Here is a 17,422-nt window from a genome sequence, read left to right as displayed (position 1 = left end):
TTCTAAAAAACAATTATGAGTTGTTTATCAATTCGTAAACTTAATTATTTTATATATTATCTTTAGTTCAAAAAATAAATGAAAAAATAATGAAAATATTGAGTTTAGAATATCTATACATTTATAAATAACATGTCATTCTTGCCAGTATCATGGTTAATAATCTTTTTCTCTCGTAGATTACATTTGCATAGTTATTATGGACCATATAACGAGAATCACCTGTTACACTATCGAAAATATCAATCTTTGAAATCATGGTTAAACCTCTGCGGGCTAATGCGTCTAAAGATTCATCGTGATATCTTTCTAATTCAGTATATTCCTCGAAGGTCACAAGCATTCCGATGATATCAAACGCCACAATAACTGTCTGATAATTTTGTTCCAATCCTGATATTCTTCTTAATTCAGCCCTAGTAATTATGTAGAATCTGAACAAACAAACAGGGTTTGCCTTCAGAAGGTATCTCATGATAAGCGCAAATCTTAATTTACAACCGTCATCTGAAATAGAGCTGCTGAAAAGCAGTGCACCTTGGTATAATGCAACGTTAGAGCACATATGATCCGATGTTAACCATTCTGCTAATTGTTTTGGTATTTGATTGTTATCATCCAGTTTAATCAAATCATCCGATAGATTGGCATCATTTACAGCAGACATAAACTGTTCTGGGCTGAATAATAAGTATATAGTGAAAAGGTAGCAGAAGAATGTCTTAGTAGTAGAATCTTTTTCCATCTCTAAGTATGAGTTTCTAAATAAGGATTTGAGACAATCCATGGAAGCAGCTTTTAATACTGGGATAGATAGTCCTCTCAAAATGAAGCCGATTAAAATATGTGGGAAATTGCTATTTGTCCACGTTACACCAGCAATACTTTCTAGTTCAGCCAGAAAGTTTGATGCAAATATTCTCGAATCCATAAGTATCTCGGGGAGTCTCTTCGTACTACTATCATTAGAAAAGTGACAATTGTACAATTTTGTTAAACAATTAATCATAAAAAACATTCCACTTTCAAATTGGACTTGATATGGGGATTCTAATATAGTTGTAGAAAACCAAAATAATTGCTTAACCAGATCTAGAGAAGGTTCTAATCCCTCTACAATCTTGCTATAAGTAAAGGAATGTGCCACGGTTAACGTTAAAGTTTCGTCAGTCAGAATTGGAGTGGCAAATACTTTCATTGATTCCACAAGTAGATCTTTGCATAGAATTTCAGAAATGTCCTTTTTTCCTAGAATACCTAATATCATCATAGCTCTTGCAGATAAAAAGGAGTGATGAGTAAATATAGAGTTCATTAAGTACTTTTTGTACTTGGTTTTCCACTGAGCTGCTTCAGTTGGTGAGTTACATTCCATCAACTCCAGTATATTATCTACAAAGTGCTCTAATGTTCCAAATTTGCTTGATAACGATGGGGAACTAAAATTAATGACCGAAAGAGATTTATCTCCAGATGACCCAGACATCAATGTTATCTTTTGACGAGAAAAGTTATTGCTTAGTTTCTGTATTTTTTTTCTCTGTTCATCAGACAGGGATTTGTTTAATGTTAGAGAGTGGCAGATATTCATCAGAAGTTTATGTAACGACAAGCGTAAATCCGCAGGTCCAATATCAATCAGTAACGAAATTATAAATAAAATTTCAGAAAGATACATCTGGCAAAGTAATGGTGATTCAAAGAATAATGCAACAGATAGTTTTGCTAAAATTGTGATTTCAGACCAGCCTCTTGTCGATGATTCTAGTTTCAATGATGGCAAAAATGATCTAATGATGCGTATAAATCTTTTGACTATTTGGGAAGCTATCTCAATTGTTGGAAAACAAGTTAGCAGAACAGTAGCCTTCTTCCAGTCTTTATTTTCTGAATCTCTTTCTAAAGCATGGTTTACAATTTCATCAACAATTATTCTTGTAAGTCTACCATCTAGTGCAAATCTATACCAGATCTGTTGTAAATAAAGAGTTGTAAAGTTAGAGTCACTTACAGTTAATCGAATCAACGTTCTAATAATTTTTGCGACTTGTTCTGGACCATCGCCAACATCCATTAGATACACGTAGTCGTACATTGTAGGAACCCATAATGAAAGACAACATATTATAGTTGGGACGGAGTCATGTTTGATAACATCACTCTCTAATCCGTCCACAATATATTTCCAAATAAATGGTGTTAATTCTGGAGATGAAGAGCATAGTGATTTTGTTACAATAGTTAAAAAGCTGGTAGTATCCTCAGGAACATATATTTCTGAGCAATCGTAAAATTTGGTCCCAAAATTTAATCCAAAAGCATTTTGCGTGGCCACCATAAGGTTGTATGAAATATGTTTCACTGTATCATCCTCGTTGAATAACCCTACCAAGATTATAAGACATAAATGACTGATGATTTCATTTATCTCTCTATTATCTTTTTCTGCAGTATTGGTAGAATTTGAGGAAGACACAAGGTCTAGTTGATTATAGTTTTCGGACTGTAATTTACTTTGGGCATAGTAAAACATTTTAACTATCTCTAAGTATTTGCTCGTTGACAATATTAATCTCTCTCCATCATAAAATTCAATAGTAAATTCTGTGGAGGAGTCTGTATGTGTTGTGACATGCACTGTTTCAATGTCTGTTATCTCATATACATTGTTAAATCTCACTTCAAATACTTTATCCACATCTTCGAGGGTATATAGTTTCGGATTTTCAAACAGTATTTGGAAATATCGATCACCAAGTTTTAATTTAACAGGGACATATTGTTGCAACATTTCGTTGTATAATTGGATATCATGTAAAGATACCCGTACACTTTGGTAAACTTCACAGTTCTTACTGCATAATTGTAATGATTTAATAATGTGTACATCAGTATTTGTATTAACGAATTGTTGTGGGATTTGATAAAAAGAAAGTGGATGTCCCATTTCTTGGACTTGCATCCATCCATCCATAAATTCTTCCGTTGTATTGACGTAGTACATCATAATACAATTTTGTAAAGCTATATTTGGAAGTAACGAACATAACATGTTGCACAGTTTATTAAATTCGGTAGGTATCAAAAAAAATTCGGTACAGTCAAATACTAAATAATATTTGTTGGTCCATATTCTTGCATAAAGTTGGATGACTCTGTAAATAAGTAATTCCATTTCATTTATGTCTGAACCAAATAAGTTAAATGTGACTGTCATTATTGGACACCCATCGTTTGACATGGATTCGTGAATATAATCAACGCTCTTGTTTTGCTCCTCCTGGGAAACTCTGTAACCATGTCTATTCATAAATTCATATAATTGAGGGTAGCGGTCTATATTCTCTTTAATATATTTAGGTATTTCATTCTTAATTTCCATTTCAGGTTGTCCCATTACTCCTAATATATCGTCAAATAGTGTAAACGTTCTTTTGGCTACTTTCAATTCACTGATGGAATGAATGTCGCGTAATGTTTCATTCCTTAGTTCGTAGTCATACAAATAAATGAATCTATGTAAGTAATTATAATCATACTTTCGTGGTGTATCGTCCATTCTCACTTTAATGTCAATTGGTTTATTATAGTTGCAAATAGATGTCAAAAAATCATCTATCTTCGTTTTGCACAGCGATAAAATATCTAAATGATCGTGGAGTGCAGGCCACTTCAAATACCCTTCGGTATTGTTTGCCATAGCTTGGATAACTTTCGCAATTGTAATATAGGACCTTCGACTTCTTGAGTCACAGTATGTTAAAATATCTTCTGAATCAGGAGTAACTAACGCTGGACCAATGAATCGTAAGAATACGAAGGAACCAACAGAAATGTAAGAATAATTAGGAAATTTGGCCTTTACGGATTTATATATTGTTTGACAAATGTGGATTAACTCCTTTGGAAAGTAGTCAATGGAAGATGATATTTTGTCAACAATTATTACCAGGTAGTTCAGGAAAAGGCTTACCTGTGTATTTATATTTTCAGATCCAGTTGTAAGCTTTTCAATTTCGAACCATCCCATTTTCTGGTCTAATTCAAGTAATGGCTCCCTTAATGTTTTGATCAAATAGTCACCACCTCTGGACTTTGCATAGATGGACAGAGCTCGAGTAGCACAACTATTTCTTCTTAGGACATCGGCATATCGTCCTGCATCAGCGATTTCATCCATAATTAGTTCATCAATAACGATATGGGAGGCATTCCTTGTCTCAAAAGCTCTTATCAAACCTGCCGCATATTCATCAGTGTCATTTGAAGCGCATACAATACTTCCTTTGTATGTTAGGCGAGGATATTTCATTAAGTGGAGTAATAATTTGTCCATTATAATTATTTTCTTAGTGTCGTCGTTACTTTTCAATAATGGATAATTTGTTACGATCTCAATAAAAACCTTCAAGAAGGCTATTCTAATATTTTTATTATCCGAATATCCCATAGGTAAACTATAGTTCAAACTTGCATCCACATTTGAGTTCGAAAGGTTCGTTAAAGAGACAATAATATTCTCATTTAGTATATTTATTTTATGTTTCAATGAAACTGGAAATCTCTCGGAGTTTGTACTTCTTTCTAAACCTTTCAATAGTATTGTAAAATAATTTCCAAAAGTAACTAATTCAGACCTACCAAATTCACCAGAAGTATTGGAATAATTTGTATTTAGAGGTATACCTTTGGTTAGATATGCTAAGGCTTTGGCCGATTCAATAGATGTATCAATATATAAGAAATCTAAATCACGCTTCTCTAGGTCCATTTCGCGATGAGGTTTTGCGAGGTTCTGAAGATCATAGTTCTTCGTTATTGTAAATTTAAACCAGTTAATTACAACGTTAATCCACTTGTTCTTTAACAGGAAGTGATTTTTGATTGCTAAGCTATCTTCTGAAAATTCGATAGATATAAACATTTTTGAGATTTGGATAATAGCTTTGAAATACAATACAGATTCATGAGGCATTTTTTCTATTATATGGATCAAATCTTGAATTGTATCAACAATACCGTTAGAAAATAGTAAAAGCCTTCTATCTTCGTCATCTCTTTTCAAAATGGTTCTCATAATAATAATTATTTGCTCCAATAGAATGTAAGTCAAATTATCAGTATTTTCATCAAATTGAGTATTTTTTAAATCACTAATTTTCATACTAAGATCATCGAAAAGAAGACTGTAAGCTAACGGGTGAAGTTCAACACTAATAATATCTCTCGAATTTTCGCGAGTTAGGAGATCTGGATAATTCAACCATTCACATTGCTTTCCAATAAAATACCTCAATTTATCAATAAGAATTTCCTTAACGTCTGTTAAATAACTAAATTCCTTGAAACCTACATCTTCATCATCACCTATAGTAAATAAGACACCCGATAGAGATGCAATTATACCAGCTAAGCTTCTGAAATCACTTAATTCTTGTTGGTCAAGATATCGTGATACCGAGTAATAGTACCATCTGTCATATATTCCATTAAATGACTCTAAGACTAAAATATCTGGGTGAGTCACATATTTGACAATATTATTTTTTAATTTTCTTAGGAATGCAACCGAACCTGCAGAAGCATAGTTAGAGGCAGCTGTTTCTTTAATAAATTTGGTATTAAATATGCATGTTTTATCAATAGGACCTAAATTTTCTTCATAGAAAGACATTATATGGTCTAATTCTCTGAATCCAATTTTTAGCAATTTGGGAATTTTCTCTTCACTACATGACATAGACATAATAAGGGCAGAGCCTAATGAGGTAATAAGAAGCGGGGCAGTAGTTTCATCAATAAAAACCACTTGATCAAGAAGGTTTAACTTTCGTGCTGTCTTTACCAAACAGGCTCTTGCGTCTAGAACTTTAATAACCACATTTAAGAGTAGTTTCTTTTTCTTATTGGAAAGTGACATATCAGATAAACCTATGGAAAATAGGGTGATTGTGTACGAACAGAGTAGAAAGTGTCTTCCAAATAACGAAGAGTCTGTAAAATCTGTATAATCAGAGATATAAAGAATTAATATATCCATAAACGATTCTGCACTATTTTGTAAAAGTATATTGGCATCCAACATAGCGACAAAAATAGGTTTGATCACAGTTCTAAAATTACCGGAGTCCCATATAGCATCCAAGGTTTCATCTACAGGGGAAATAAAGTAATTACTAACCCTTTTGAAAATGCTAAAAATATTCATCATAATTTTTCTAGCATCATTGTTGTATACTGTAATATCATTATTGCCATTTGAAGGTTCAAAAGTTGGGGTTGGTTTATTACTGGGATATCTTTGAAGGTTTAATGTTGCTTTCATTAATGGAGAAAACATGGACTTTTCACCATTAGATTCTGATCTTATATTTAATTGGGTACTTGTTACGGATCTGTTCGGTGTAGAAGTAGCATCTAATTCTGGAGTAGCCGTAACTGGTGCAGTGTTTGGAATTTCCATCTCATCTCTTCTAGGAGTAGAAGTGTTAAGTTTTGAGTCAACTGAAACGACACTTGGAGTAGAAAATTGAATTTCTGAAGATATTCTGGAATGTGAAGATATATGCTCTGCCTTAGGCATTAAAATATGAAAACTCTCTTCACTTGGGATATTAAGACCATTTTGGGTTCGTATAATAGCTGCATGATCCAAGGAACTTTCGGATGATAAAAATTCATTGACAGTTGGATTGTCGCTTATTCTTGGAAGAAGTTCACCAATATTCCAATAATTCCCACGTTCATCTGATGTTTGCATGTTATGAGCCTCTTTTCTAGATTCTTCTCTTGTTGTACTTTCCCCTTTTTCTAACTTGAGTAAGGAGAGCCTTTTACTTTCAAATACATCCAGTATACCCCCATTAAGTACGGATAAAATGATTTTTGTTACCTTTGGGTCAAAGTAAGGATAAGCCTTCAGTAAGATATCTGATGTGACCGAGAATAGAGATTGAAAAAATTTTGAAAGGTCTCTAACATTTTTCCTTCTTGATTCATCTTTGTTCAATAGATGTAAACTGACCCTAAAACCTTCCGTATAAATACATAACTTCTTCAAACTTAAATGTTTCAACTCATCTTCTAGTTGTAAATGTTCTAAAAATTCAACAGGATTCAGTTGAACTGCTGCAGCAAAAAATTCTAGCTTCAAACGTCTTGAGATCATTGGATATTTATTCCTACAATGTGTAATATGTTTGTTTGTCGAGGAATTCCAATTTTTACCGATATCCAAGTTGTTTCCTAATAGGTTATAAAATCTTTTGGTTAATATAATGCAAGGTAATTCATGATCATATATCGATATGGATGATGAAACAGTCATAAAGGAAAGCAAACACCTAATGGCATCTATTAGAACCATGTTTGAGACTTGTTGGGCTCCATTTACAATGGCTAATAATTGAATTAGGAATTTTCCTGGACGGCTCTTTCTTGAAGAAGTCGGTAGTGATGTAATTTTCTTTAAACCTTGCGCTAAATGTTTAATACTTTGTAATCTTTCCTTTTCGCTTGAACCTGACATTGTTCTTCTTCTATTTGCAAATAGAATCTTGGTGTTTTTTTCTCTTGCTTTTTGTTGATCTTCATCCTCTTCATCTTCATCATTCTCTGAGGAAATATCATCAACTTCCACCAGACCACTAAACGATAATCCATTCATTTCAGGGATACTTTCAGTATCTAAGAAAGTTAAAATAACCAAAAATCTCAAAACAGCCATATTTGATGACAGTTCAGAATTATTAAATGTAGAGTATAATTCCAATACATTTTCCAAATAATAAGCATTAATTTTAGAATCATACTCAATCTTGTTATCGATTTCATTTTCAAGATCAGCACTATCAGTTGTACTTTCAACATCTATAAAGCTACCTCTCATTGGGTCTTCCATAGATAATCTTGTTTCATTTATAGTATTTTGTTTGGCAAAAGAATTACTATTTCTATAAGTCGAGTTTTTCGAAGTTGTTCTTGTCAATCTTTCAAATTTCGATTCACCATTCTTGCTTGATTTCCTGCTAAGGTTACTACTATCCATTGGGTCGTTACCACTTGGGGTACCTCTTTCGGAGTAAGGATTTGGGAATATGGAGGATGATGAGGATAATGCTGACCTTGATATATCACCACTAGATAAATGTTCCAGATGTTGTCCAATGGCAGGGTTTGGATATTTTGTATTAATTTTAATGGATGGTTGAGATAAAGGATGTGTTTTAATTGGTTTCGTTGTAGAAGTGATATTTGAATTTCCTAATGAAATATTATGTTTATTTTCAGATCCTGTGGAAGCTTCTCGTCCTGATGTTGTAGTAGAATTTGTAGATGAAAATGTGTGATGATGAGTATAAAGATGTAACTGATCATTTATTGATAAGGATTGAGCAGGTGATTGTGGTATTTTTGTAGGTTTATTGGTGCTATTATTGTTGTTATTACTATTGGAAGTAGTAGTAGTAGTTAAAGTAGTATTTTTCTTGTCTAGATGATGATGGTTTGATGATGATGAAGTGAGAATATTTGATACGTTAAATGTTGAATGTACGTCGTCAAAGAGAGTATTTACTAGAGTTGGAATTTCCCTTATTGGATCATTTGAATCTGTTTCATCAATCTTCAATAATTTTTCATAAAGTGAAATGTATTCTTTTGGTCTTGCCATTATCCAAAATATGAAAGATTTTGAGAAATAATATAATAATAAAGAATAAAATACCGTTCTTTTCATTACGAATGTAATCTTTCTAATCAATTTCAAATAGTGTGGTAAATTTCTATTTGTTAAAAACAGGCACCCAAACAATTCTAAATATTCGACAATTGTTAATTCTGTTACAGAATGTCTAATTGCCAATGGTTCCAATATTTTAGTCTTTAATATTGAATCAAATTGATCCCTATTGGATGCTGCGGTAAATCTTAATATGTAATCAATAGTTAAATCTGTCTTTTCTAGTAGTATTGGAGATTCTAATTCTGATATAAGTTTTTGATATTCCGGTAAAATATGAGCCACTGTAATTGTTCTACTGGCATGTAAATTCGATGACATATTTTTCAGTAATTTTAAAGTTCCTGTATTACATTTCAATTTAATACAAATTTTAATTAATCTATCTGCGATCTCTGGTCTTAATTTTGTTGGTCGTTTCAAATGAAGACTTGCTCTATGTGTTGAAAACCCAACTACAAAACTTTTAAAATAAGCTCTTTGTTTTTCAAATGCATTTTCTGAACGATCGTTAAGTATAGGTGGGATTGAATTTCCGCAAGATTCCCAATAATATTCTAATGTATCAGATAATAATCTTACTAAAATTAATAATGAATTTAATGAATCTTCATTGATGTTATTATTTTCTGTCAATTTTTCATTTTGTGCAATCAATTCAATTAAATCCAAATTGTTATGTATTACTGAATTAATATCTCTGGCTATTGCAACATTTAATATAACGGCTCTACATGATAAAAAAAATTCGTTTAATTCAACCTCTTGATATGATGAAGTATTTGATTTAATTGGTAATAACGGAAAGATTCTATCAAAGAAAAGATGCCTGGCTAATGTATTTGTCATAAAATGGTTTGATGTTGCATTGCTCATTGTTCTATCTATCATATCTGTAGATCTTTGTGTAGCTAATCGATCCTGATTAGCAGATCGTGTTTCATTACTCATTATTATAAACTGTTTTCTTTAACGAACAAACAATAATATATATATATAAGGGAAGTATGAGACCTAAGTGTCTATTTATCACTACGTGAAGTGTATTTGTGTATGCCTATATGATAAAAATGTAGTGAATCTCTTTTAATTTCAAAATAAAAAAAATATAATTACTTGATAATGTATCCCTATATTTTTCTTATTTGAACTTTTAACAGTTATGTTCTTGTTGTTAACCTTAAGTATAACCAATTATAGAGGGTAAAACCTTGTGATACTTGAATATATATATATATTAATATTATTAATCTGAGTTGCGAAAACAAAGAGAAGTAATAAAAAAATAAAATCTAGTGTATTAATAGAACTGAAGATTGCAAAGAGTATATTTTAGTCTTCTATAACTATTAATCTATAGAGAATTATAGATTGTAGTTCTGTTACAACTGCTTAAACTTGCCTATTATTATCAATCACTATTGTTCTTACAAATTATTTATTGTGAAGATTATTATTATTATTATTATTATTATTATTATTATTATTATTATTGAGAACCGCATAATCTCAGAAATGTCGTCAAGGGAGACAAAAGTCCTGTAGCTTTCTCCCCTTCCCGTCCCCTTCCGTCCCATCTCTCTCCGTCTCTGTGGCTCGGACAAAAAAAGGCCCATCCACACAGAAGGAAGAGAAAACCGAGCTAAAACGCTGCCAAATTACATACAAATCTGTATATTTAGTGGGGTTGTACAGCCATTTATGTAAACAGGGGGTGTATATTCCGCTAGTTATTTTAACTTTTACGCATAATGATGACAATTTTTCATGTATACACTTCCTTATTTAAGAGGTAGTTGCAACCGGACATAAGACAGAAACTGCATAACGTAGACGCTAACGGTGTTGACTCGATATTTTATTTGAACGATATATATTCCTGTTTTGCCCCACTATAGAGATATGTATGTATTACCTGGGTGCAACTATTTCTTGTTAATGTATGTCAAATTGCATACAGAGAGAGAAGACAGAGAGGAAGACCAGTAATCTTGTTCCTATTTGGGGTCACACACATTGAAAACGAGAAAACTCATTTCCATGGTAATTTGCATTTCATCAGATGGTATCTGTGTGTTCTTATCATTCCAGCAATTTGTATATTTTTATTAACGGTATAAAGGCAACTTTTTTGGTTTTTACTGTTTCATACTTTTAGGTAGAGAACTTGTAGATATAGTTAAAGAGTAATCATTTACTGCATAGTTAGCGACAAAATACGATTATACGTAGTAGTTGCATTGTTCTTTCACGTCATAATCAACAGGTTATATAATATTATATGGTATACATCCATTATACCGGTGAGGTTATCCTCTTATTATTATTTTTTTTTTTTTGACTCTGAATTGTTTAATACTATAGATCATATTGTACTATAGTATATTATATATATGTAAGGAAGAGTGAGAAACCGGACTTTTGAAGCCACAAGACACTGTTCATTTAAATATATAGAGGAACTGTGGGTCTTTTTTACACACTTTTCTTTCTGTTATTTACTTAAAAGTATATTGAAATTGTTCATCTTTGAACCATCTCGACATTGTTTCTTCTTCATAAACCGCGTTTGTGACTCAATATTCTCCATGCGTTGATCTCTTCGATATAACGCATAACATACTTTCTTAGCCTCTTGATACCTTATATTTTCATACCCTAACGATTTCATCATATCATGGAATCGACTCTCACTCATGTATCGAGAATTGGAAAGACACGGTAATGGTAATACGATAAATACATAACTACCACGTTTATTAGATGATATGACATCATTTTTTAAGAACAACTGGAATCTGTGACACATTTGACCTCTCTCTACAGGTGTCGGTACAAAATTTAATACCAATGAACATGAGATAAGATCAAATTTATCTTCTTCGATCCTAGGTATTGGTCGTTCCATGAAATCTTGTCGTATGATACCTTCATTATCATTGGAGTTATTTAGATCAATTCTTACCACCGGGTTAAAGATCCCACTAGTACTAATTTTATTATCTTTACTGAGAGATCCAATCTCTAATGCGTTCATCGCATGTGAACTGTCTTGTTCGTGAGAATTCATCAATTCTTTCATCCATTGGATAAGAATCTTGGAAGAATCACCACCACGTTTCACATCTTGGCCCATTCTACTGGCCATCTGATAATTAGATAGACCTTTCTCGTCAGCCAGCTCGGTATATACATACCCCAACATTCTATAAAGTAAACTTTGTTCAGCGGAATGTTGATGTACTTTCACAAGTTGTTTCTCTATGACCTCATCACCACGCTTTACATCACAACCTTGTTGAAAATCAGCATTTCCGGTCCTCAACGTATCAAACAACAGATTGTTTGTATCCTCTAATTTTAACAATTTCAAAAGTTTTTGTTTTGATTGATTCAAGAAATGGTACCGACGGATAATCTTTCTGGTCTTGGAGGGTTTAATGGTCTTATGATTGGTTTTATTGGGACCAATTCTGGCCCCCGTAATGGATTTCCCGCGACGAAGCATACTTGATTTAGTTCTGGCTTTAATAGATATTAAGACACATTAACAATCCAATCTATAAAAAAAAATGTAGTTTGGTTTGAAATACTTTGAGATGCTCATCAACTTTCATCATTTGATAAATATTTCAATTTTCGTTAAGGTGATTGATATATTGTCCTGCGCATTTTCTTATCGTCAAATCGAATAGTGAAAAATTTTGAAAAATTTCAAAAATTTAATAAAAAAATTTGAGATGAGATGAGGTAGTATTTATGTGTATGTGGTTAAGGTAAATAAAAATAAAAGATATCTCTTAAATTAGACTTGATTTATTTAGTCTCTCTTTTAATTAACTATAAGAAGAATATAACCACGAGAGTAACAATGTCAGCCAACGGTAAGGAGAAAGTTCAAGTAAAATTAAACGAATTGGAATGGAAGACAGTTCCAATCGCAGACACATTAGATGATTTTGGTGGATTTTATGGTTTAGAAGAAATAGATGGTGTTGACGTTAAAATTGTAAACGGTCAGGCCCAGTTTTTCACTGTAGATAAGCATATCAAAAAGGAGGCTTCCGATGAGACTGAAAAGTTAACTGCTGAACTGAATACAGAGGAAACAATTGAAGACGAAGACGAAGTTCCATATAATGAAGAAGATTTAATAGCATTCAAGAATCTAGATGATATAAATGAAGGTGAATTAAGTACAGCAGATGGATCCGATGATGAATTTGGATCAGATTTTGATGAAGAAGAAAAGGCTATTCTAGGTAATAAAGTTGGAAGTGAAGATGATAACGATAAGGAAGAACAAGATGAATTGAAGTCAAATGTGTTTAACGCTGATCTAGATTTAGATAATGTAGTTTCTTCTTCTGAAATGCCTGAGTGGGAGAAAGTTGGAAATTTGTCTATGACTGTTTTACAAGGTCTGTCAAAATTGGGATTTGTGAAACCAACTGAAATTCAAGCAAAGACTATCCCATTAGGTTTAGAAGGCCATGATATAATGGGTAAAGCCTCCACCGGTTCTGGTAAGACATTAGCATATGGTATTCCAATCCTGGAAAAGTTGGTTCAATCACAAAGAACAAAGAACAATGATCCGATTGGCCTTATTTTTACCCCAACAAGGGAATTGGCCCAACAGGTCTCTCAACATTTACAAAAAATTACAGAACTGATTTTGAACGACCATAACAAGTATTCTATTTTGTCCCTAACTGGTGGTTTATCCATTCAAAAGCAAGAAAGATTGTTAAAGTATGACGGTAGTGGTAAGATTATCATTGCAACACCGGGTAGATTTTTGGAATTGTTAGAAAAAAATACGCCCTTACTAGAAAGATTTTCTAAAATCGATACTTTGGTTCTTGATGAAGCTGATAGATTACTACAGGATGGTCATTTTGATGAATTTGAAAAAATTATTAAATTATTGAGATCTTACCGTAAGAAGAGTAATAAATCTCAATTTTGGCAAACAATGATCTTTTCTGCCACATTTTCTATTGATTTGTTTAATAAATTAGGTTCAACAAATCATTACAAGAACAAGAAAAATGAAAAAGAAGATGAATTACAATTAGTCTTGAAACATTTGATGACAAAGATACATTTTAAATCCAAACCAATTATTATCGACACCAATCCAGAATCGAGGATCAGTTCACAAATTAAAGAAGCTTTGATTGAGTGTGCTCCACTAGAACGTGACTTATTTGTATATTATTTCATTACAATGTATCCAGGTACAACTTTGGTCTTTTGTAACGCTATTGAATCTGTGAAGAAATTGAATGCATTTTTAAACCAATTAAAGATAAACACATATCAAATCCATTCTTCAATGACACAAAAGAATCGTTTAAAGAATTTGGAGAGATTTAAGGAAAAGGCCAACTTTAATGCGAAGATTAATAAGGCTACTGTATTAATTGCAAGTGATGTTGCAGCAAGAGGTTTAGATATTCCACAGATTGAACATGTTATTCATTATCATTTACCTCGTACAGCTGATGTATACATCCATAGATCTGGTAGAACTGCTCGTGCATCTAATGAGGGTGTTGCTGTTGTATTATGTTCCCCACAAGAGTCTGTTGGGCCATTAAGAAGATTGAGAAAAATGTTGGCGTCAGATGATGTTAGAGTTAAGAGCAGAGGCAAGAAAATGAAATGGCAAAAAACCATTCCACAACTACCGATTGAATCAGACATTCTTGCACAGTTGAAGGACCGTAGTACGTTGGCTTCTGAATTAGCTGCTAATGAGATTGCATCTAATTCGTTGCATAAAGACGATAATTGGTTAGCCAAGGCTGCTGAAGAGCTAGGTATTGATGTAGATTCAGATGATGAAAACAAGGATACATATTTGGCCAAAAATAAAACTAAGAAAATGAATAAAACTATCAGTAAAGATCAAGCTAAATTCGATAGAATGAAATTGACTGAATTGTTAGCCATTCCACTACGTAAAGACAGAAGACAAAAATACTTGACCGGTGGTCTAGTAAACTTGGCGGATCATTTGGTTAAGAAAAGAGGACATAATGATATTATTGGTCACGAAAAAGTTGGTGCTTTGGAACTATTAAAAAATAAAAAGAGAAGAAAGTAATTATATAAGTCATTCTATTAACATGTATTAAATTTATATACAGGGTATACTTTTCTACTAAAGAAAATATGGATCCTATGATATGTTTCATAATTTAACTTCTTTGAGGCGGACTATATCACTGCTATGAAATTTGTTTACATGAGCAATGGTATTTTTTGTCCTTCACTTCGCATCAATTTCAAAAAAATATATAAATTCAATATATTCAACAAAATATTAAAAATAAAAATCCTAGAAAAAATATGTCGAATTTTCTTAAGGACAATTTCGTAATTATTGATACAAAAACATGATTGCCATTCACTATAGCTGACCAAATAAACTATACTGTATATCAACTATCGCATTAAGAATTTTTTGTACTGACTATTTGAGAATATTATCAAAACACTTCAACAACAAAAAGATGAATGTTACTATAAATCATGTTAAATACTGGAAACTTCTAATATTAACACATTTTTTCAAAATTTATCTAATTTAATTTATATACCTGTTTTTAAAGCAATGAAGAGCACACAATAAAAGACAGAACTTTGTTTTGAGGAATTCTAGTAATGACTAAAAGGGGGGAAGTTGAAAAACTACAATATATTACATTATATATATAAGTATGGTCAGAAATGCGATTAAATAAAGTCGTAATCAGATTCACCATCATCGTCATAGTACTCATCATCGTCTGATTCATCAGCCAATTGTTCGAAGTTAACCTTGTAACGTAGCAAAGAACCGATACCACCGAAACCTGTGACGAATTGAGCACCTTCAGAGGATTTATCAGTGATAAATTCCAATGTAGCACCGTAGTCCTTGTAATGTTCAGCTAACCATTCAACTAATAATTGATCAGATACAACATCCATCTCTTTACCAGTGGCTTTATCAATGGCGTAAGATTTATCTTTCGTCTCTGGGTTGATATATTTAATGATTTCTTTATCTTCAGCGTCTCTGTATACGTATCTGATAATATTTAAGTTTTCAAAAACAATCAAAATTTCAACAGCACCAAGATCCAGAGCTTTCAAAGTATCATCAACACCGTAACAGAACTTACCAGTATCTTGAGAAATTTCGTCGAAGTAAGTGTCTAACAATTTCTTTTCTTGAACGAACTTAACGTTAGATAGAGTTTCTGCAGATAATTCGATAGCTTGATTGAAACCATTTTCACCACCATAGGAAACATCGACGATCTTAATGACCTTAGCGGCTAATCTTGGATCGAACAATTCGGATTTATTCAAATCGGTCTTGAAATCGGCGGAACCAGCAAGAACTAAACCTTTGACGTTAACCTTATCATTAGTAATGAAATTTTGAACAGCCACTTCAGCGACTTTCCTCACGTAGTTATGTCTCTTTTCATCTCTTAAACGGGCAAAACGTAAAGCGGATTGACCACCTCTACCATGCTTCTTTGGTAAATCAACAGTAAATTTATGTAAGACGGTTCTACTGTTACCAGATAACAAACCGAACAGCGTACCTTGACCATCCATGACAATGAAACCAAATTTATCATCTGCTTCCAGTAATTCTGACAACACTTCAGTATGGAACTTATTGTCACACATATACAAGGAGGTATTGATTGGCTTATAAGGTTCGATATCAAAGGTAACCTTCTTTTCTTTACCATCTTCAGTAATCATATCACCACAGTACAGAACTAACCCATTTTCTGGTAATCTAGAGTATAATTTCAATTTTTGTTGAGTGGAAGTAATGGCAGATAACACAGATAATCTATTGACTCTGGATTTAATATTAGAAGCAGTACCATATTCATCAGTCAACATCTTTTGTGTCATAGCAATTTGAGATTTTGGTGGTAATACCAAAGAAATCATAGAGGTACCATTACCTCTAGCCTTCTGTAGAGATTGGATCAATTTCTTAATCTTCCAGATTTCGATGTTCTTCTCGGCGTCAGTTTCCAAATCCATGTTTTTATTTATTTAATACTGTGATATGTTCTTTTTATATCAGCTAAGAAAGAAGATCGTAATTCAAACAACAAATTATCAGAAAGTAGATAATAAATAGCAGTTTTTATAAATCAATTTTACAAATTTTTTTTCAAAGAAAGTAGTTACTACAACATCCAACGCTTCACACCCATAGTCTAAACACTAGAGTTGAAACTAGTTTGATTCCTCATAGTTTTGCAATCTTACAGTGACCTTTGGGGCTAACACCCGAAAACAACTGTAGAGGACGAAATATTATTCAATAAAATTTTCAGTCAAACTCATCCCTCATTTTCTACGAACATTGCAAGTATACATGTATATTTTTCAGATACACCCTTGCACCGCACCCATGGGTAAAAACTCTAGGAATATAGAATAATTACGTATGCGAAAAAGGTTTCAAAGGCGTCGGTCGCGGGTCTGTCAGTTCAATTCATTGAAATGGATGAAAGTTTACCTACACATAAATTGGATTTAGTGAGGACGGGGTGATAAAGGTTATGGCTGATTAGTAAGAGTGGTCGGAGTCTTTATGACCTTTATTTATTATTTTGTTCAGTTTATATATGTAACTTACTGAGATCT

General features: G+C 32.5%; 4 protein-coding genes across 4 annotated transcripts; 1 reads left to right on the top strand and 3 right to left on the bottom strand.

The window, feature by feature from the left end:
• Positions 1-121: 121 nt before the first annotated feature.
• On the bottom strand, positions 122-9,691 carry IRA1 (GTPase-activating protein IRA1; the record flags this gene model as incomplete). The annotated part of the gene is made up of 1 exon (XM_041549549.1): positions 122-9,691. The coding sequence occupies one exon, from the start codon at positions 9,689-9,691 to the stop codon at positions 122-124; it is 9,570 nt and encodes a 3,189-aa protein (XP_041405483.1).
• Positions 9,692-11,234: 1,543 nt separating this feature from the next.
• On the bottom strand, positions 11,235-12,248 carry BMT2 (25S rRNA (adenine2142-N1)-methyltransferase; the record flags this gene model as incomplete). Its single annotated transcript, XM_041549548.1, has 1 exon — positions 11,235-12,248. One exon carries the CDS (start codon positions 12,246-12,248, stop codon positions 11,235-11,237), a length of 1,014 nt encoding a protein of 337 aa, XP_041405482.1.
• A 363-nt stretch (positions 12,249-12,611) lies between these two features.
• MAK5 (putative ATP-dependent RNA helicase) lies at positions 12,612-14,855 on the top strand (the record flags this gene model as incomplete). The annotated part of the gene is made up of 1 exon (XM_041549547.1): positions 12,612-14,855. One exon carries the CDS (start codon positions 12,612-12,614, stop codon positions 14,853-14,855), a length of 2,244 nt encoding a protein of 747 aa, XP_041405481.1.
• A 632-nt stretch (positions 14,856-15,487) lies between these two features.
• SUP45 (translation termination factor eRF1) lies at positions 15,488-16,810 on the bottom strand (the record flags this gene model as incomplete). Its single annotated transcript, XM_041549546.1, has 1 exon — positions 15,488-16,810. The coding sequence occupies one exon, from the start codon at positions 16,808-16,810 to the stop codon at positions 15,488-15,490; it is 1,323 nt and encodes a 440-aa protein (XP_041405480.1).
• Between the last annotated feature and the right edge of the window lie 612 nt (positions 16,811-17,422).

Source organism: Maudiozyma barnettii, assembly GCF_903064755.1.
Source record: "Maudiozyma barnettii strain CLIB 1767 genome assembly, contig: KABA2_03, whole genome shotgun sequence".
NCBI classification, from domain to species: Eukaryota; Fungi; Ascomycota; class Saccharomycetes; order Saccharomycetales; family Saccharomycetaceae; genus Maudiozyma; species Maudiozyma barnettii.
The sequence above is the reverse complement of the archived record's forward strand: the minus strand, read 5'-3'. Positions and strand labels throughout refer to the sequence as shown.